The sequence below is a fragment of the Ruditapes philippinarum genome, unplaced genomic scaffold (genome assembly GCF_026571515.1).
Source record: "Ruditapes philippinarum isolate M1 unplaced genomic scaffold, ASM2657151v2 ctg3235_1_1_1_1, whole genome shotgun sequence".
NCBI lineage: Eukaryota > Metazoa > Mollusca > Bivalvia > Venerida > Veneridae > Ruditapes > Ruditapes philippinarum.
Window position 1 is genome coordinate 2,440 of NW_026860668.1, and position 21,466 is coordinate 23,905.

The 21,466-nt window shown below is 33.1% G+C and overlaps 2 protein-coding genes across 2 annotated transcripts in view; one reads left to right on the top strand and one right to left on the bottom strand.

The window, feature by feature from the left end:
• The first annotated feature begins 219 nt into the window (after positions 1–219).
• LOC132713000 (uncharacterized) lies at positions 220–3,403 on the top strand. Its single transcript, XM_060695438.1, has 3 exons — positions 220–875; positions 2,064–2,305; positions 2,994–3,403. The coding sequence occupies exons 1-3, from the start codon at positions 845–847 to the stop codon at positions 3,024–3,026; spliced, it is 306 nt and encodes a 101-aa protein (XP_060551421.1). The 5' UTR covers positions 220–844; the 3' UTR covers positions 3,027–3,403.
• Positions 3,404–10,297: 6,894 nt separating this feature from the next.
• The window catches only part of LOC132712994 (phosphatidylinositol 4-kinase beta-like), a 48,158-nt gene continuing 36,989 nt past the window's right edge, over positions 10,298–21,466 (bottom strand). Inside the window, exons 10-14 of the mRNA XM_060695431.1 lie at positions 17,075–17,264; positions 16,029–16,294; positions 15,325–15,460; positions 13,990–14,110; positions 10,298–13,421 (exon numbers count right to left, since the gene is read on the bottom strand). Coding sequence (XP_060551414.1) covers positions 13,237–13,421; positions 13,990–14,110; positions 15,325–15,460; positions 16,029–16,294; positions 17,075–17,264 — 898 coding nt within the window. The 3' untranslated portion in view covers positions 10,298–13,236. The remainder of the gene's footprint in view (positions 13,422–13,989; positions 14,111–15,324; positions 15,461–16,028; positions 16,295–17,074; positions 17,265–21,466) is intronic.

The window sequence follows — 21,466 nt, forward strand, 5'->3', positions numbered from 1 at the left end:
AGGTCTTGATCAGATCCATTTAACGATGTCCATATCTAGTCGCAGTTAAAATAGATAGTTCTTGGACTGTTATATCCGAGTGAGTCACCTATCGAAGAGATATGTCTAGGTTCGGCCTGTCCCCGAACATTCAATTTTTTAAATTTTTTTTTTTTATTATTTTTTTCATTTTTTTAAAAAAAAGAATATGGCGATAGGATTTGGTGAATTAGGGAATCAGTCATTCACTATTCAATAGATATGTCAAGGACGTGCCTGTCCGGAGTCACTCATTCATAATAAAACGTAAGGGATGGGGAGTCAGTCATTCGTAGTATAACAGATAGGTCAAGGACTTGTTTGTGGACCTTTGTGGCCGAATGGTTACGGTAGTTGACTTCAAACCACTTGCCCTTCACCGTTGTGTGTTGGAAACTCTCAGGGACTTTGGATTCTTTCATGTGAGGAAGCTGTCCAGCTAGGTTGTTCTACTCAGGTGCCTGTTCGTGCCTGAAATAATACACGGAAAGACATCTGAGGTTTTCCTCCACCAGCAAAGCTGAAAAGTTGCAATATGACCTATACTGTGTTGTTTTGACGTAAAAACCTTACCAAAAACAAACAAAACCGGGGTCGGACAATCAAGGATAGTCCTATGACTTGTGTATGTCTGAGGACATCACTCATATAAACGAAATAGTTGTAGGACTGAAGTTTCAGGAGTCAGTCATTAATTATCAACTTAAAAGATCTAGGACAGTTGACTTGAAATTATATTTAACGTTCCAAATGTTTTTTTCTTATATTCGTTTGTTTATATGAGACAGTGACTGAGGATGAAAGAAACGCCGACTTTGTTAATGCAATGACACGTGCACTTCATAGGACCTATTCAGGTACCAACTCTATATAATTATTAAGATTTATAGCATCACATGTAGCAATCGATTTTGTTCAAACATAATTAACATATTTATTTTATACTTTTAAAGTATTACCATTATAAAGCACAGCGTTTTCCAATTACTTAGATTAAAATGTTTCTGAACATTTTAATACCAAAAGACCAAAAATCCAGGACTTCTCTTTTATGTCTATTGATAGAGTAATACATCCTTGGAAAATAATTTTAAAAGTGTCTTCCTGGATATATCACTTGGATACACCAAATGATCAAATGAATTCCAAAGGTCTGTTTTTTAATGACTTCCTCTATACATCTGTCAATTGCTGAAAGGTATTTTGTATATCTCTTACTTTTACTTAGAGCTGTCATTGATTCAGTGCAAAGCATATCAACGATATATCGATATGAAGTGACTAAAATCAACGATACACCGATATATCGATAATATCCTATACTCACTTGTCTGTCATTCACTTTCATACCTGTTTCAATCATTTCAGTCAAAAACATGTTCTGTACAGTGTCTTGTCCACTGCATGATTTTTACCAGACAATATTTTTTGTCACCATTGCTATGAAATAATTCCACTATATAACGAAAGCATAACATTAGATATAATAACTGTTTCTGCATATTTTTTGGGTGAATTGTATAATTTCTAGACATTAAAATATATAAGTCAAAAGTATCGATTTTTTTAAATGTGTATCGATTATTGATCGACAAAAAAATATCAACGATACATCGATATTGTCGATATCGATGACAGCTCTACAAGTTTTACTCGTGTTTTACTTAATATTTGCACTTTAGATAATTGACGGAATATTTGTCTTTGACTTTGGGATTATTGATTCTACTAATCTACGGATATTTTTTATTTAATACTGATTTTTATGGGGTATAAACTGTGTTGCCTTTGTCTGTCTATTTATGAACAAACACAAAAGAAAAATATTTGCTGACTATTATGGGTTATAACTGTGTTGCCTTTGTCAGTCTATTCATAAAAACAAAACAGAAGTCTGTAAAGTTTTTTTATCGATTGATTTATTTCCAGTATAATCACTATAAATAATTACCAAGCACATGAGAATTTCACTAACAATAAATATTCATTATTTTTATTATAAGATTTTCATTAATTAATTCTTTTATTAATTTTGCCGAATACAGAAGAATCTAATAGAGCAATGGAGAGTCAAACAAGTCCAGAAACTGAATCTATAGACGGACCGACAACTACTCCCGAAAGTGAATCATCAAATGAAGGTGATGGTCAAACTACAACACCAGAAGCAATTTCTACAAACACGCTGACGACAACTGACGCACCAACAACAACAGACGGTGATATCCAAACAGAGAGAAGAATCAAAGACAATGATCGAAAACTCGAGGAACTGTTGATACAAGAGGTATAGGGAATTGTGAAATAAAACATGTAATAAAATATCTATGCTAATTGCTTACATCGCTTTCTACGAGCCTATGTTTCTTGTATAAAACTTGCGTATTATAGTCTATGCCTGACATATGAGTTACAATTTATAAAAGTTATTTTACCTTTAATTAATTTACAACCAAGACACAATAATGTTATACCGTATTATCTAAACAATGACAAAAATTGGTTTCTTACTTAGATTAAATCTAGTATGTTTGTTTTGTTTTCTTTATATTGAAGTAGCGTATCTATTAGTTACTTCTACATAATTATGAGTCTGTATGCGTTTCTTTATTTATATTTACGAATTCATGTTTTCTTATTTATTCAAGAAGTAGTAGAGAGGCCCTTATACTACTTAAAGACATTTATAAATGACAACATATTATTAATTTCTCATGCACCTTACATCTATTATCGTTAACCTTTCATCTCATTATTTTACAAATAATGTACAATGAACTTGATAGACAACAGCTTTACTTTCAATAATAGTATCTCTATAAGAAGAATGGTTCTAGCTAGTATAAGGAAGAACTCTCTAAGAACTAGTATTTCATATTATCAAAGTTAAAGTTCCTTTTAAATTTTGTTTCTTTATTTGTCTAAAAGCGTGTTTGCATTAACCCGTATAAGATTATGTTTTCTCCCTCTTTCAGATTTTGAAGAAAAGGATTGGAAACAATTTATAGAATCGTGCCCTACCATGTACACGTTAGAGTACAATCACTCAAGAGACCAGGACATTGACAAAGGGAGGGAGGGAATTAATGAGAGAATTAATGAACGAGTGATTGATTGATTGATTGATTGATTGATTGAGTGAGTGAGTGAGTGAGTGAGTGAGTGAGTGAGTGAGTGAGTGAGTGAGTGAGTGAGTGAGTGAGTGAGTGAGTGAGTGAGTGAGTGAGTGAGTGAGTGAGTGAGTGAGTGAGTGAGTGAGTGAGAACATGTACATTGAACATGTATTATGATTAAAGTGATTTAACGGATTAGTTTTATTTTCAATAACCAAACAGAAAGAAAGAAAGAAAGAAAGAAAGAAAGAAAGAGAGAAAGAAAGAAAGAACGTTGCATGCTAATTAAATAGATATCATTTTTTTGCTTTGTAATACAATAATGCTTTGTTTATCTGTTATTAATAAATGATATTCACATAAGGAATTTATTTGATCATTTTTAAGCTGCCTCGACAAATGCTAGCCTCATTTAAAGACATATTGCACAATAAAAATTACATAAAATTATTTTTTTAAACTTTGCAGATTTTTGGGAAAATAAAAACAAAATTTTTTAAGAAAAAAATTGAGGGAAATTAATTTTATTTTCGCTTTAAATTGCCCCTTTAATTAGAAAATTTTATTGCCCATTTAAAGGGTCTTTTTCAAGGGCAGAAAATTTTTTACATAAACCCCTTAAAAAACTTTTTTTTTGGGGGTTTAGGGGTTATGGGTTTTAACAAAATAACAAAATTTTTTAATTAAATTTTTCTTTAAAAACATGTTTTTCCTAAACTCATTTTAAAAGTTTCAGCTAAAAATTTTTTCAAAAATGGGTTTAACTTTTTTAAGAAAAAAGGGAAAATTTTATTCCAAAGAAAATTGCTTTTAATTACAGGGGGGGGGGTGCTTTTAAAAATTTTCCCAATATGAAACCCCCATTGCCCAATTACCTAAAACCTTTTTTACCTTTTTCTTGAAAAACAATATTTTGGGCCCAAAGCAGTGCACGTTTCTGTGTTATTTTAACAAAATTTAATTATACTGAACTAATAAGAAAAGTATCATTTTAAACGAACAAATCTTTGGTCCACATGTGTTCGCCCGGGAATGTAATAATCAGTTTCGTCTTCCCTTTTAAACTACGGATTACATTTTGCCTGTTTTTTAAAGCCCCAATAACTGTCTTTTTCTCAGGGAAAACACTTAATTCAATAAATTAAAGCATATCCCCCAAAAAGGGGTTGATAAGTTTCTGCTAAAGGGCGCTTTATGGTGTTTGCCCCCTTTTAAAAGGTTTTTTTAAATTTTTTTTTTCATTAACTAAAAAACAAATTCCTAGCCCCTCCCAACTCATTAAAACCCTCAAGACATAAAAATTTTCCTTTTTGGAAAGGATTTTTTATCATTGTTTTTTTTTTGGGTTTTTTTTGTCCATTGTTTTATTTTTTACTCATCTTCGATTGACAAAGTTGAACATCTTAGGTCAATTTATGTTTTTGTCCAAATTTAGAAAAGTCACAAAAGGTCACACTTGATGGATGAAGTGAATAAACACAAACCTTTTAGTATTTGAATGAAAAAAGCGATTTATTTAAATGCCATAAATATATAAGGGGCAATCTAAAAACGTTTTCACACAAGAACAATCAACTGGGTGGAAAAAAACCGCCCCGCTAATAAAACAGATAAATTTGACAATTAAAAGAAAATAGATTTTTTGAACCATCCTCCATATGGTTGATCAAACACAAATCTTTGTAAAGAACGGCTTCATTGGGTTAACATATAAATACTGTAAAATAATGTTTGGAAACAATGCAAATGTAAAAAAGGAGAAAAATACAGAGTAATAACAAGAAAAGATTGATGCAAAAACCCTCAAAGGGCTCCCAAACAAGAAAAAAGGCCCGATGCAAATTTAAAAGGGAGATATAAAAATAACAAGATATTTTTATAAACTGTTTCAATGGGTTATTTTGGTTTTTTCCAGAATTGTAATTTTCACTTTAAAGAGGAACGAACGAAAAAAATTGTTTAAATTTTTTTATAATTTTATTGCAAAGCTTTGAAATTGAATTTACTTGTTATTTTAAAGATCGTGGGTTTTTTAGCAACGGGTATACAGTTAAATCATTTAAAATCCCTTTTGATAAAAGCTTGAAAAAAACCACCTTGTTGTAATTTTTCCCCTTAAATTTTGTTATCGCTAAAAAGCGGGAAAAACCCCCCCTTAAAACTTTTCTGTTACAAAAAGTAACAATTTTGACCCTTTTTTTTTACCAGGGTTTGGGGCATAAAAGTTTTTTTACCCCTAAAATTTTAATTTTTTTAATAAAAAAAAAAAGTTTTATGAATATTGTTTTCTTATCTTTTTTGTGTTTTATGCACTAACTTTTAATAGTATTTATTTTTTTATTTAGTTTTTTTTTTTTATTTTTTTTTTTTGAGTTTTCGTTTACTACTAAATTTTAAGAATTCGAATTGTCATAATGACCGGACGATTAAAGTCAAAAACTTAACTGGAAAAAAGCAGTAAAAATTATGTGAAACTTCAATATATAATAATTTTTTATTCTAAACAAGAACTGTACAAGTTTGGTATTTTTCTTTAATCATTTTTAAAATTATTAATCAATTGAATAAATCAATAAAATCTGATTGTAACTTTGAAAATTCCTCGGCAATCTTTTACTTAACACGAAATAAACAAATTAAAATAAAAAATGTTTCAAATTGAAATAGTGCCATCTTAAGCCTAAAAAGTACAATTTTTATCTCAATTTATTTGTAACATATTTAATGTTTTTATCCTCATATAGATAAAATAAAACATACGAATTGTGTTGTTGGGGTTTTTTTTCGAATTGTCATGTTTAATGTATAAATAATAATCAATAAATTTGAAGAGTTGATCTATTTTTTAAATTAATATTGTAGACAAACATCATTATTGAAAAAAAAGCCTTTATTATCTGTAAAATAATTTGTTTTCTTATAACGATATCAAACTCTACTCCAAAACCGGAAGAAGACCGGACAATAAACGTATGGTACTATTCGCCGGGTCGTCAAATAGACGCACGGAGAAGACCGGGAATTAAACCGACAGGAGTACATCACCCTCTAAGAGAAATAAGATTTTCGGAATGTTAGGGTCATCCAATCAACATTCTATTTAACAGCTTTCGGAAATAACATACCATAAATAAACCACTGTGTACTACAAAATGAATAAATAAAAAATACCCCGAAGAGCGCGATATTATTGTAACGGAAAAGGTTAATTAATTTTTGAAATGTTTGCATTGCGAAAAAATTCTGCCCAGTTCCGCTATTCATTTGTACAAAATCGCGACTCAAATTAATAATCAAGCCCCACTTCATACCGATCGGATGATCGGCTTTTATTAGGAAAAACTAAAAAAGGGGCACTCGAGAAGTTGCTGTTCCGCCCTTTCCACAAAAAATCTGATTTCATTTCTATAAAAGGCGCTCGCGCTTCGGCGGCGGACGCCAAATAACGTTTGAACAATGCGAAGGTAAACAAAGGCGAAAACTTCAAATTAAGTTCACACTAAAAAAATTACATAAAAATTAAAGTTAAATTGAAAAAATTGTGACAAACTTAGGAGGAGGAGGCGTTGGAGGAGGTGGTTTTCCAAAATTATATAACAATTTTTAGCGAGGAGCGTTCACGCACGCGAAGCTAAAACAAAGACTAATGGCTTTTAATTGATTGGTTAATCCAGACCACGTGATAAAAACCTGGTTTGTTTGATGGCTAAAAATTTCCTATAAAAGTCTGTTCCTAAAGCGTACTATAATTCCGTAAAAACAATTTAGAATGAATGCCCACAAAGACATAAAAAACTTTATGTCACCATTATCTTCTATTTAATGTTTTGTCCATTAGAGAAAGTCACAAAGTCACACTTGTATAGGATGAAGTGAAAACACAACTCAGTATTTGAATGAAAAATGGGCATTTAATTAAATGCCATAAAATAATATTGAAGCAGAACTAAAAATCGTTTTCACAAGAACATAACTGGGTGGAAAAAAACGCCACAAACCCCACCCAGAACGACCTACTGTGACTTGCCTAAGATGGACTGATGACAAAAAACCTAGTTGTACATTATATTACATTAAGGCAACCATATATACAAAGCCTAACATATAACCAATGACTGAACTGAACTGAACACAACTGATAGGGTATATTATGCATCAAAATAAAAATAAATTTGTAAATATTGTATCAAAAAAATATACAGAACATGACTGAACTGAACTGAACTGAACACAACTGATAAGGTATATTATGCATCAAAATAAAAATAAATTTGTAAATATTATATCAAAAAATTATACATAAGACTAGACTGAGAAAGTCTATGTGAGACAGTGTAAAATATGTGAACATTTGCAAGACTAGAATATAAAGTAAACAACATAGCAATATGACACTGTGTAAATGACCATTGCTCCTTACATTTAACTTCTGATCAAGTAAATGAAACTAATTTAATGGTCTTATGGCAAATGATCGACTTAATTTGACAATAAATATAATCTGAATGTCTTTTTTACCCGTTTGTTGACCCTAGGATCTAGACTTATTGAGTATCATAGAAATAAACAAAGCTTATCTAAAAGCGCTAGAAAAATAATTGATGCCGTGTAAACAGCTGCATTGACAATAACAGAAATTAATGATGTAGTTACTATAGTTACCAGTAAACAAAGCTGGGACTCATCCTTCTTTAAATTAACAGTAATCAGCCATGTGATTGTCAGAGTTAACAATGTATCATCGACATAAATTATTAGATCCTTATCATGATACGATAGTGCATAGTGGTTTCGTCCTTATTTTCTATTGCCCTCGTCATATGGTGCTGAAGGGTCGAAGGCATCCCATTCGTTTCATGTATAATTATAAGCTTTATACTATAACAAAAAAATTAATATAAGTATAACGATAGCAAATAGGAAAATATTTACATATAAGCTTAATCTGAGGCGTCCTGAAAAAAAATGTGTTGACCAATTTCCATTCTTTTTCAAAAGCCAATAATGTGTTTCTTTTGAAAGCTATAAGTCTGTTTTTATTGTATTGAAACTGAAGAAATAAAATGAGTCTAAATGGTAAATAAATACAAAGTTAATAAATTAATTTTAAAATATTTACGTAATGTTTATTATATAAAGTCGTTGATAGGTACATCTTATTTGGAAAAACAAAAAAATAATAGTTGTTTTCATGGAGCGTATAAGGGAGAAAAGTGGCTGAAAAAACGATGCAAACTCGATATCTTTAATAACACGGCTTTTGTAACATTGATCCTCGTAGAATTTTATGAAAAAAAAAACTTTTTTCGAAATAGTTTGAAAACTAACCAGAAGAGAGAAAATTGGAAAAAAACTGGTTTGAAGGCTATGATACGTTCCAAGATTATGTTCTCTTTTTTCATATTAAGAATGTGTAGAACTTACAAAATGATACATATTTAACTTACGGACATGCTGAGTAATGGTCAATTTTATATAGCAACCCATGAAACACGATAAAATGATATTTTGATGATTTTTATATATGTGTAAAATATCCATCTGTACTAATAAGCTAAGGCAAAGATCATTCTAGTATACGCGACCATTTTTAAACCTGCGGGTATGTTTTGTTTAAAGTCTGTAGTTACCAACACAACAAGGCAGTGCTACATACCAAAATCCTAGCTCTGGACATTGTATTTCCCTATATAAGTATGATTTTTTTCAATATAACGGGTATTGCTACAAATTTAAAAAGAAGTAGATATGCACGAGATAATGTTTCATGTTTTAATTGATTTGATATACTTTGAAAAACACTAGAACTTCGCGAGTCGGATGTGTCGCCTTGTGAACAGTATAGCTGTCACTTAGGCATATTCTTCTTTAATATAGGTTATTTATAGACACCACTCTTATAATTTACATGTTCTTGAATTTTAGTGGCATTTGAACTGATTGTAACAATGTTACATTAGGACTGATGTAGCTTGAATAGCTTTCATTGTGTAGGAGAATTGGCCCGGACAAAAATAAAGTATAATAATCAACAAAGGGAAATAACTCTAAGTACATAGTGGCGTTTTTTTAGGCACTGCACTTCTTCTCAAGGAGATATATCATCCTATGAAGTTTCATGTCCATAGCTCATAGTTTAGGAGAAATGGCATGGACATGAATGAAATATGAAAATTAACAAAGGCCAATAACTCTAAAAATAAGAAGTGCAGAGTACCAGTTTTGTACACTGTACTTCTTCTCAATAAGCTCTATCATCCTATGTTGTCTTTCATAGATAAGGAGAAATGGCCTGGGCAAAAATAAAGTATGAAAATTAACAAAGGGCAATAACTTAAACAAATAAGAAGTGCTGTTTCTTGTGCATTGCACTTCTTATTAATGAGATCTATCATCCTATAGGGTGTCAAGTCCATAGCTTTTACAGTTTAGGAGAAATGGCCCGGACAAAAATAAAGTATGAAAATTAACAAAGGACAATAACTCAAATTAAGAAGCGCAGGGTACACTGCACTTTGGGTCTTTGAGATATGCATGCATACCAAGTATGGAGTCAATTCGACTTATAGTGACTGGGTTATGCTGCATACAAGCATTAGGGGAACTCGCTGCGGACACCAACGCCGCCAACAAAAGTAACTTTTCAAGGCGACACAAGACATATTGCTATAATTTGAACAAATTTGGTAGATATGAATTAGAAGATGTGTCCTGCAAAATATCTAAGCTCTAGCTCTTGCGGTTTGAGAGACAGAACATTTTTAAAATTATTTTTTTACATGGAATGGAACTTTTTTTAAAATAGTTACATGCCAGGAACATTCCTGCCTAGTTTATGCAATATTGGCCCTATTGGTTTAGGATGAGACTAGTATTCAGTTGCTGCCTTCAGGTTAGGACTTGAAGCAAATGAACCCAATTTCAGGAGTGGGACAGGTATACTTTAGGCAAACATTAACCATACCATTCTGAACACATATACATTGGTTCAATTTAAAACCTCATGTCATGTAACTAAAAAAACAACGTCAAACTATCTTATATCTCATCACAATTTATTTCACACAATCTACATTTGAATAATGATAAAAATTTGCATTGATAAGATTGATTTAATCATATACACACATATATATAACATATAAATAAATATGATTTTTCTACACACAAAAAGAATATTGCTTACAGCATTGTTTTTTATATTCTATATTATCTGACATAGTAAAATTATACCTTATCTTGAAAACTTGGGTGGCTGAAAAAAATAAGCAAGAGGACCAGGATTGTTCTGCTCGCTAACCTGAATACTATAGCTGGAAAAGGTCATACTTTTCTATATATAAGTACAGAAATAGGTTATCACTGGGTCATGTTCAAGAAATTTAGTATATTAAACTTTAATGCCACATGCAAATTTGTAGTTAGAGTCCAAATTTAAGTATTATAGCTTAAAATTTCAAAAGTGGCAACATGGCTGAGTATTTAATTTGTCAGACAAGTAATCAAACGTAAATGATCGCTAGCCACATGGGTTCAAACCCCGTCAGGTGCAAGTCATTGTTTCCTTGTGCAAGAAACTTTACACTAATTGCTCAGTACTGGTTGGTTCCAGGAACAGATTGGAAAGTGCGTCTATAAGCTTCTAGCTTCCTACACAATCGAACTTAAGTAAATTCTGTATAAACCAAAGGTCAAAATCATGTGATTTACAAATGCTTGGGTAATTATGATATTATAGTTGAGGTACAGTAAATATCACATATTGTCACCTTAGTGCAGTAACGGAATAAGTCTTTCTAAATTTAAGAGAAGTTAATCAGTTATTGCACTAAAGTGGTGATATATACAGATGAGGATTTGACATTATTTAAATAACATAAAAATTTAATGCATTTTTTTTTTCACAGGTGATGAATAATCATCATAGATTTTTATTATTGTTATGAATTCAAGTAACTTTATTTTGAATTTGTTTAACTGTTTCAAAATTGTTGACATAAACATGACATATAAAGTCTATTTCTGAACCAACAAATATGAAAGCCCGCTAAACACTTCTCAGTGCTTTATAGTAAAACAGGAGCCCGACTATTTCTTCATTACAAACTCACAGAACTTGGCATATATGGTCCCATATCACTAGCAGAATTGTGATTATAATAGCCATAAATTGATTTATCACAAGGGCACTTAGGGCAAACCTAAAAGCTCAACATGGACAGGTAAAAAAAAACAATCTTTAAAGAAACGAACTATGTGGCCATTTCTTTCTTAAGTTTAGACTACGATTAAGTTTTACACTATAATACTGGAAACCACAATACTGGAAACCACAATACTGGAAACCACAGTGGAGAAATCATGTATCTTTTGGATAAAGTACATAGCGTTAAACTCTTGTAATACTGCCAAGATTTAGGTGATCTTTAGGTGATTATCTTAATTACTTTAAAACAAATTTTACTCGAATAAAGTGTATTCCTTGAAAAGCACCTTACTTGGTTGTTAATAACTTAAAGAGAAGTGTCTGATAGTCCATTAACCTTTTTAAATTAAATTTTCATAGACTGAGTTATAAATTTGATTTGACAATCTATATTTCACTTCCATTGTTCTCCATTGCTCCTGTCTGACACTAGAACTTCTTCGTAAAGAATGGTAAAATATTTATCGTAACTGAATTTTTATGCTTCTTTACTAAAATGTTTTCACTCTTATAAAATATAAATTTAAACTTATTTCAATACACAGGGTACTAGTACTTCAGAAAACTATATCATTGAAATAAAACAAGTCAAATTTTTACACAATTCATTAGATTGGTATGAAAAAAAAAACTTTTTTGAAAAAAAAAAAAATCATTTACAAACTGGCCATTTATAACATAAAATCACAGAGTTACTGGGGTAGGCTGCACATACAATATACATATAAGGTCATTTAAAACTCAGCCTCAATTTATTACACAAAATGCTGTTGTATTACAAATAAAGCATTGTGAATTCATAAATTAAGCACCGTTTATTTATAAATACAGCATTATAAATTCATGAATAAAGCACTGAGTATTTATTCATAAGTACAGTAGTTCAGTTCATGAATAAACAGCCCTATATCAGAATTAACAAATAGCCAATTCATAAATAAACAGCAAACTTTATGTATGAGAAGTAGTAGTTAATTTCATAGATAAACAGTCTGATCTATGGCATACATACACCAGTTTGTGAGTACCAAGAACAATTTATGCCGTAATCAATGTTGAATTTATGAACAAACAGTGTTTAATCAATTATTCTATATAAATTAAATTTCATGATATATTTTTTTCGTTTCTTTTTAATTAAAGCACTAATTGATGGGTGTTTCAGAGTGAAGTCTGAATAAAATGATTGGAGTAAACATAAAAATAACTTCTTGATGTGATGTAAAAACATAAAATCATAAATTCATATTTGCTACAATGCCTCAGAATTATATACATTCAAATAATAATTGTTCATGACTAAATGTTTTGACTATTTTCAAATTTTCATTGAAAAAAAACATCATTCATTGCATTGATATAAGTAAATTATAACCACGAAAAAATAACATCACAAAATCGTTCCATTAACTCAGCCACCAGCAATAACTGCTTTTTTACCATTTATCACAATATCTTGTCTTATTACCAACCATATAACCGTTTCACCGCTAAATACCTTAAAAAGCGGCTATAAGTCACAACTCTGCATTCGAAGCAGTAACATTTATCTAGTTAAATATCTTAAATGGACATGTCCATCATTCAAACTGGACATAACTGGTCATTACTATTCATAATCTGTTAGGGAAACTTTCCAAAATGTTTGCTGACTGAATAGAGAACAGTGCCGATCAAGATTAGATGGCACGGATGTGCCCTTTGACCTTGGTCAGCACTAGTAAAATCTGTTGCCATCCGCAGAGTAACAGTTATAAGACCACAATCATAAATTAACAAGCTTATCGTTGAACAAAGCACACTCGTTTACAATACTGTTGATTTTTTCGGCTGTTTCCTTTGTCCATCTATTGTATACTTGACTAAATGGTCTACCTAGAGTTAAAGTTCCTTTTATCATCACAATATTCCATTTGTGAAATACTGAAAACCGTCATACAGTTTTGTTGTAAGAGAATTTAAACTTGATTCCACCATGTTATCCACTAATAATTGTAATTGTTCCTCTGTTGTAGTGAGGTGAAATCGGTCTTTTAATGCCCTAATTGTACTAACGCCCTTACTAAAACACTGCAGCTGTGAACCTGTGAAAGGAAAAATGAGTTCATACTGTAATACTAACAACAAAATTTGTCAAATTATGAAATTTCACAGTTTTAAAACATAAAATTTAACAAACAGACAGAAAATCAAAAACATTCAAATCAAGTTCTTAATACTGGTACTTAATAAGAAAATTAATTTTGTAATTTGTTTTATAACTTTTTTTTGTTATGTTTAATGATAAACAAGAGCGGTAGGTAGGACAGCATGACTGACTTTTCTCACTGCTTGATAGTAACACAAGAAATGATGTAGAATTTTCTAAGTTCAAAAAGGGCCATAATTCAGTCAAAATCCAAGGAAGACTTATGTGCGTTAGGTAGTGACCACCAATAATGCTCTAAAAAAAGTGTGTGAAGTTTCAACCCATTCCATCTAGTAGGTTCAAAGATACCAACTTTTTACACAAAAACTTAATCAAAGTGTGACGCTGATGCATGGGTGATTACAATAACTCTCAGTATAACTAAAATTTGATGCCTGAGCGTTATAACAAAAGCTCTTAGTATTCTTCGAAAAGTCGAGCTAAAAATCTGCTGTGTCTGTTACCTGTTTGCATGATCTCAACAAGGGGGATAATCTTGTCCATGTGTTTCCTTGAAGCTACGAGACCTTGTAATATCAGAATCTTGAAATACTCAAACATGTCACTTCCTTCTCCACCCATCACCTACAAGTACATAATATAAAATATACTACATAAAAAAATTAACGAATATGTGTTTATCATGTATATAGGTAACCCTGATAGATGCAACCTTACAATGTCCGTAAGACATTTTTATTTTTGCTTTAGTCAAATGGCTAGCCATAACATAAAATATACTAAATAAGAACAATAAACAAATATGTGTTTATTATAAGTACGTGTATATAGGTAACACTGATAGAAGCAACCTTACAATGTCTGTAAGAAATTTTTAGTTTTGCAACTTTTGCTTAAAGTTACACGGCTACCCCTAAGATAAAATACTGTCTATGCTTGCAGTGCAGATTTAAAGGAGAAATTCCCGGCCCCCCACTTCCCGATAAATTTTACCCAAAAAAACATTCAAACCAAAATTTTCATTACTTTTTTTTAAAAAAATAACCTTTACATAAGAAAATTGCGCCCTCATTTATCTTCTTATACAAAAAAAATTTAAACCCTTTACATATAGGGACCCCCTGAAATCCTTATTTCTTTTGGGGTTTAAGTGTTTTAAAAAGGGCCCATAAGTCTTTTTAGCTTTTTTTGGAAAAACCTCAAATGTCCCTATAAAGCATTAATTTCCCCGCAAACCCAAAGGGCACTTAGCTAGAAACCCCTTTACTTTTTCCCTAAAAATTTAAATGTAGCTTTCCCCATTGGACCCGAATTCAAAGGGTTTAGGCAGGGTTGGAAGCTACCTTTTTGTGGGGAAGGAAAAATTTAAATAAGTGAGCTTTCTTGACCCTTATCATGTTGTATTTGTAAAACTGATTTGCCCTGCTTGGTACCTGAAACATTCTATTCAAATTTCAAAGGGATTTCAATATATAACAGTATAGAGCCTGATCAGACTGCGCAGCTTCACTAGATCTACATTTAAATTTCAAATTTTATATTTTAGGCTTTTTAATCTCAGTTGTACTCCTTTAACCTGCTAAGTTTTTCAAATGGACTGGTCCAGCCTCCATTTTTTGAAACAGTCCATTCCGTCTTAAAGGGATTTCAATACCAAAATACAAAAAATTAAAACTTTCAACAGTATAAAATGCAGGTCAAACTGCATGGATGAGCAAGCTGGACTGACTCTATACTAGTGGGAAAGGCTGACCACTTCCGGTACCGGCAGGTCAAAGGTTATTTCTTGCCTAAAGAGACCTCTTGAATTATCTAAGCTAACATTTACCACAACTTACCTCTGCAAATTCGTGTGTCAGTTTAAAGGCTGAATTTTCAAATCCTAGATTTTTACCAGGAGATGTAGACAAAATGAATCCAAAATCTATATGTATGATATGCCCCTCAGAATCCAGTAAAATATTACCGTTATGTCTGAAAGCAACAATAACAAATATTACATAAGTCTGTATAATAAATGGATATTACATTTAAATCTGAAAAACAAAGAAATGCTACCATCATGTTTGAAAAACAAAATATTAACATTATGTCTGAATAACCAAACAATGTTAAACCTACTCTCCTAAACAAAACAAGTCTAAAATATATGAACATAATTGTTACAGTTATTAAATATGCATAGAAGTAAAATTTGCAGTATCCACCAGGTAACTGTGACTGAACGGTTGTTACATTTCACTTGACAAAGATATAAACACCCCTATTATCACACCCGTTAACATGTATCAAGTAGGACAGCTTGCTGCAGAGAGAATTTGGTTTTAAATCAGTTTAAAATTGGATATCCAAGGTATGGTCTTCTTTTTTGTCTCTTTTTCATAGACATAATTTTCTATGATATATTGTGCAGCAATAGATTGCAGGATATAACAAACTTACCAAATGCACAACTGTTCTACCTGCAACAACTGATCTACATGTAACAAATTAACAATAAATCCATTATCACCATTTTATTGGAAGGAAAGAAAATACTAACCTGTCTTTAACCTGCATTAAATAACACACAAGACAATATCCGGCACAACTCTGCACAAAGTTTTTCTGGGCCGTGAGAAATTCTTCGCTATTCTGTGGACCGAACTCGTGCTCGAAGTACTGTAGGAGTGTAAGCTTGCTGTGTTTCTTGATCTGATGTAGGGAGACTGCGTTCAACACGGGCTCTATCATACCACTGTTGTTAGACGTAACAACGATGTTGTACGGTCGTATCCAGAGTGGTACATGCTCCAACTCCCAAAATGCCTGCGAAATAAATTAGTAAGTTGGATATTATTAAAGGAAAACTAAACAAAGTGATAGTTTAGCCAGCAAATTAGAAATAAATGTCTTTAATAGATGACACTGTAAAAAGATGAAGAAAGAATATGTATGGGAAGCTGCGTTCCCCAGTACAGGTCAAGTAAGGTTGTTCTTTTCTTAAAATAAAAAAATTGCCAGACTTACTTTAATGACATTGTATATTCTTATTGTGACCACCTATAGCGTGTAGAATTTTAAACAATACATATCTTCTTTGTGTGAAGTCAAAGCATGTTTATTGTATATTTACAAAGAGACTGTGTAGCAATTATCAATATTTTCTGATACCAAATTTGAGCATAGTATATCTTTAAAGCTACACCCCTCAGATAAGCCAAAATATTTCAAGAAAATCAATAATGAGAAAGATGTACTAAATTTTTTAGAAATTCAAGATCCGAGTTACATTTTTCATGTTATTAGTGGTTTAAGACTGATTTTTCAGTATTTTATTACCATATTTCTACTGCGTAACTAACGCAGTAAGGGCTATTTTTGCATATGTTGACGACTTTTTGGTAATTTTCTTGGGTTGTTAGTACCAATTGCAATATGTCCCTGACAGCATTTTACTTTTAATATACATTTCCAAAATTTTCATGAAAATTAACATAAATATGGAGGCGTGCTGCTTTAATTGTTAAATTTTGTCCTAATTAACACTATTACTAATTTTATGTGATATATATTCAAATACTGCTGATACAAAACAATATGCTATACCTGTAGTTGTTTTAACACCTGGTACACCATTAATTCTTGTCTCAAATCATCGCCACATTTTACAATTACTGACATCAATCTCCAGTTATGTAGATGACCGTACGGTGATGACTCCCTTATTCTCATCATTTTCTCCTCCCATGGTTCCTTGAGAGCAGCCGCAGACGGGTCTTCTGGATCTCTCTGTAATAAAATTTAATACACAATTTGCTAAAATGGAAGTGGGGAAGTCTTACAATATTTGTTTGATTGGGTTTTATGTTCCAGCTTTACTGGTGAAGGAAGACCTCAGGTACCCTTCTGTAAAGTTTTATGATATTTTTATTTTTATGAAGTAATATTATTGATTACTTCATGTAACAACACCTTTAGACATAGTAATATTAAACAAGCAAATTCGTTGAATTTATATCCCCCGCCGAGTACTGGTTATTATTAACACAACAACTGAAGACATAAGGCTTTATTTATATATTAATCATGGCATATAAACAGTAATATTCTTTGAACTTGATAAATATTCAGGGCAATAATCAGAGCCATAACTTTGTGTTAAATAGTAAAGATCTGGAAATGCCAATGAGATGTATGCATACTACATAACTAAATCAAGGGCCATAAATCTGAGTTATAAGTATCTGACTGGAACAAGCGCGACTATATATGCACATCTCCTCTTAGTATCCCATAAAGTTTCATTGAATTCCAGCCAGTCGTAGCAGAGAAGTAAGCGAGGAAACAAATATTTTTCATATTTTAATGGATACTGCATAACTAAATCAAGGGCCATAACTCTGAGTTAAAGTGTCTGAAAACCGGAACAAGCCGATGATATGCCCGCATCTCCTCTTGATATTTGATGATTCCCCATAAAAAGTTTTGTTGAATTCCAGTCCAGTAGTTCAGAGAAATAGTGCGCAAACGATTTTTACTCCATATGCCAGTATGCATAACTAAATCAAGGGCCATAATCTGATTAAGTGTCCTGACCGGAACAAGCTGACCGATTTTGCGCATCTCCTCTTGATATCTTGATCGGTTCCTATTTAGGAAGTCCGGGTTGCTCTGAGAAACCTTTTCTAAGAAACCAGTCACTTGCAGAGAAACTACTCTCCGGAATATGATTTTTTTACACCATCGAGCTAAGAGTTTTGCATACTGACAATTAGAGCCAATCTAAGGGCCATACGTCATGAGATTTTAAGGGTTCGGAACCCGTGAACTAGAGTACTCGACGATCAAGTCCGCAATATCATCGTCTATGAATATAAGATGTATCATTCCTATAACACAGTTTGAAGTTACAGCAGCCAGTAGTTGCCATGAGAACTTCTCCAGGAAACAATTTTTACTCTCTATGTACTGCAACACTACATATAACTAATCAAGGGCATATACGGCCTGAGTTAAAGGTCGGCACCGGAACAATGCCGGGACGAAATTTTTCCACTTTCAAATGAGCATGACCAAGAGGTCGCATGCCTCCTCTTGAGTCTAATTTTGGAGATGATTCCCATAAAGTTTTCTGTTGAAAATTCCCACCCAGATAAATGCATGAGAAGTAGTTGCGCAACGATTTTTAGCTGGATAATCCATCTAGTTGAACCCCAAATAGACCACTAAGTAGGAGTACTAATTGGCCATAACTTTTCGACTGTCTGAGTTTAAGTGTCTGGACCGGAAACAAGCCATACGATCGATGCGCATCCTCCTCTTGATAGTCCGTGATTATCACGGTCAGTCCCCAATCACACGTTTTTCGTTGATAATATCAGCCAAGTAAGTTGCAGAGAACTACAGCGGAGGGAAATCGTAATTTTTTACTGGCCCTATATGCTTTAATCAGAAGGAGGATAGTATCGATTTGATCTAGCTAACTAATTGCAAGCAGGTCCATAACTCCATTCTGAGTATAAGGGAATCGGGTAGCGCGGAATAATACAAGTCCCGTATTGACCGCTACAGCCAGGCAATAAAAATTCCGGTACGCCACGGGACGCTCGGGAAAGTACATCGTGCGGAACGAGTTAAGCGAAATGGGAGTTTTGCCGAGACTCGTCCTAGGATGCCGCTGAGCATGACTGTATTACATGAACCAACAGGCGATCAAGCGGGCATGACTAGATAGTACAGTAGCGGCGGTCAGGATCGGTAGCGTAGGCTGACGTCACGGTTGGCGGCGAGGAAATCTGGTGATGAATATGAAAGATTAGTGGGAGGATACCACAATGGAGGACTTGTGGAAATGATGTGATGTTTAGAGATTGCGAGTGATAACGTAGACAGAACAACTAACTGAGCATAGCAGGTCCAGGCGCGATCGTGAGGTGGGCTATGGAAGTGTGTCGAGAGTGGAAAAGTGCGTGAAACGGAGCTGAATAGATGGACCGCGGTGCCGGATTAAGGTACGGGAGGTGGGTCTGATACGATAGGGTAGCGCAGTGGCATTTAGGGTAAGAGGGCTGATGGCTTTTGATGAGTCGTTGACTGTAAAATGTGGTATGTAAGGATGTAAATGGATCATGCAGGATCGATGCGGGGAGAGATTGCCTAGTTCTCGGACTTAGTTAGAATAGTCTGGATATTCACGGAGAGAGCTGATCTAGGCTGGGTTATTAAGCTTAAGATCATTGTTTATGGCGGGCGATGGAGGTGTTATCAACAAGAAGGGAGGAGGTGTGTCTAGATTGATCAGGTGACGACAGAGAATTATACTTATGATTGATTGAACCGACGATTGGGAAGTTGGAGACTTAGTATGGGAACACGGTGGTTAAAGGGCCGGTGCTGGATGAAGGTAAGCAGTGCATACAAGGAAGATTGAAGAGAGTTTAATATGTCGGGAGTTAACGCAGAATTTAATGCCGTAACGAAAGCGGAGAAGCAGACTGTTTATGCATCTGGCTTCTGTAGATTGGATGGTAACCACTACTATAAGTAATGGTAATAGTGATAACGGGGTCTCATTCTAGCAGCAATTGTATGTAAACCGAAAAATGTCTCTCTCCTTGATATTTGCAGATAAGGATTCCCTCCATTATAAGTTTCGTTGGAAATTCCAGACTAGTAGTTTTGCAGACTATGACTCTACACGGAAAACTGTAGTCTGTTAACAATCCTGTCTATAATGCATTACACTACCTAACAATTACTGGTAATAATAACAATGATCGAAATAAATACAAATGTATGGAGAGGGATCAATTATTGCCCCCCGCAATACATTATACTTAGCTTTCCCACCCCTACCAACGCGGAGCTACCGTAGCAAGACGAAGAAGTAACATACGATGATTCACTAAGATATAATCATAGTGGCTTATACGATGAATCCTAGAGACTACTAATGGTAGACTCGCAGGCAGCCGGTAACTTAAAGCTCTAATGAGCCTTGCCATTTGACTCCTCTTTAGATAGTTGATTGATATGAGTCCCATATAAGTTTGGGTTCATTGAATTCACAGCCAGTAGTCTTTCAGAGAAGCTTCTCCACGTGAAAAATAAGCACGAATTTAATATTACTCTATATGTTCATCCACTCAATAAAGCTAATCAGGCATCTAACCTCTAGATAGGGTCGGACCGGAACAAGCCTGACTGATCATTGCGCTAGTCTCTCTCTTAAGATTATTGAGTGATGACTTGGATTTTTTCTCATAGTGAAGACATGTTCTTTTATCTGAAGAATGATGAAACTTACCATGCATGATAGTATGAGCAAAGATGACATACTTCTGCACATGGAAGAGCTGCAGTCCTGTCCAGGCAAGGTTGTACGACTCTTCATAGTTGCATCAAGCTACATATACACTATATATCATCACTGGGCCATAACTCTGAGTTAAAGAGTCGGACCGGAACAGCCGACGATATGCGCATCTCCTCTTGATATTGATGATTCCCATAAAGTTTGTTGAATTCCCAGCAGTAGTTGCAAGAGCAACTACTCCGGAAGAAAATTCGAACATACGGATGGATCGGAGGAGGACAACGCAAAAACTATTCCCCCTCCTGATTGCCATCGGCCGGGGGATAAATTTAGCTATCAAAATTAAAATTCATAAAGAATTGTTTGAAATACATACACGGGATTTGATGTTTACTTTTTTATTCTTGATAAACTGGGATTTTTTTGTATAATATACTCCAGTAGCACTTTTGATATCTGGTGATGCTAAACTAATAAGAAAACTAACTTAATTAAAATAAAAGTGATAATAATTTTGGTATTACAATAAAGTTTAGTATTTTAATTAAAAAACAGAAGTAAATTTTTGCCCCAAATTTAAAAACACAAAAAAATTTAAAAATAAAATTTCAAAAAATAAAGGGCAGTTAATCCAAATGGATAGTTTTTTAGTCCTATTAGACATTGCTCATCTTAACCCCACC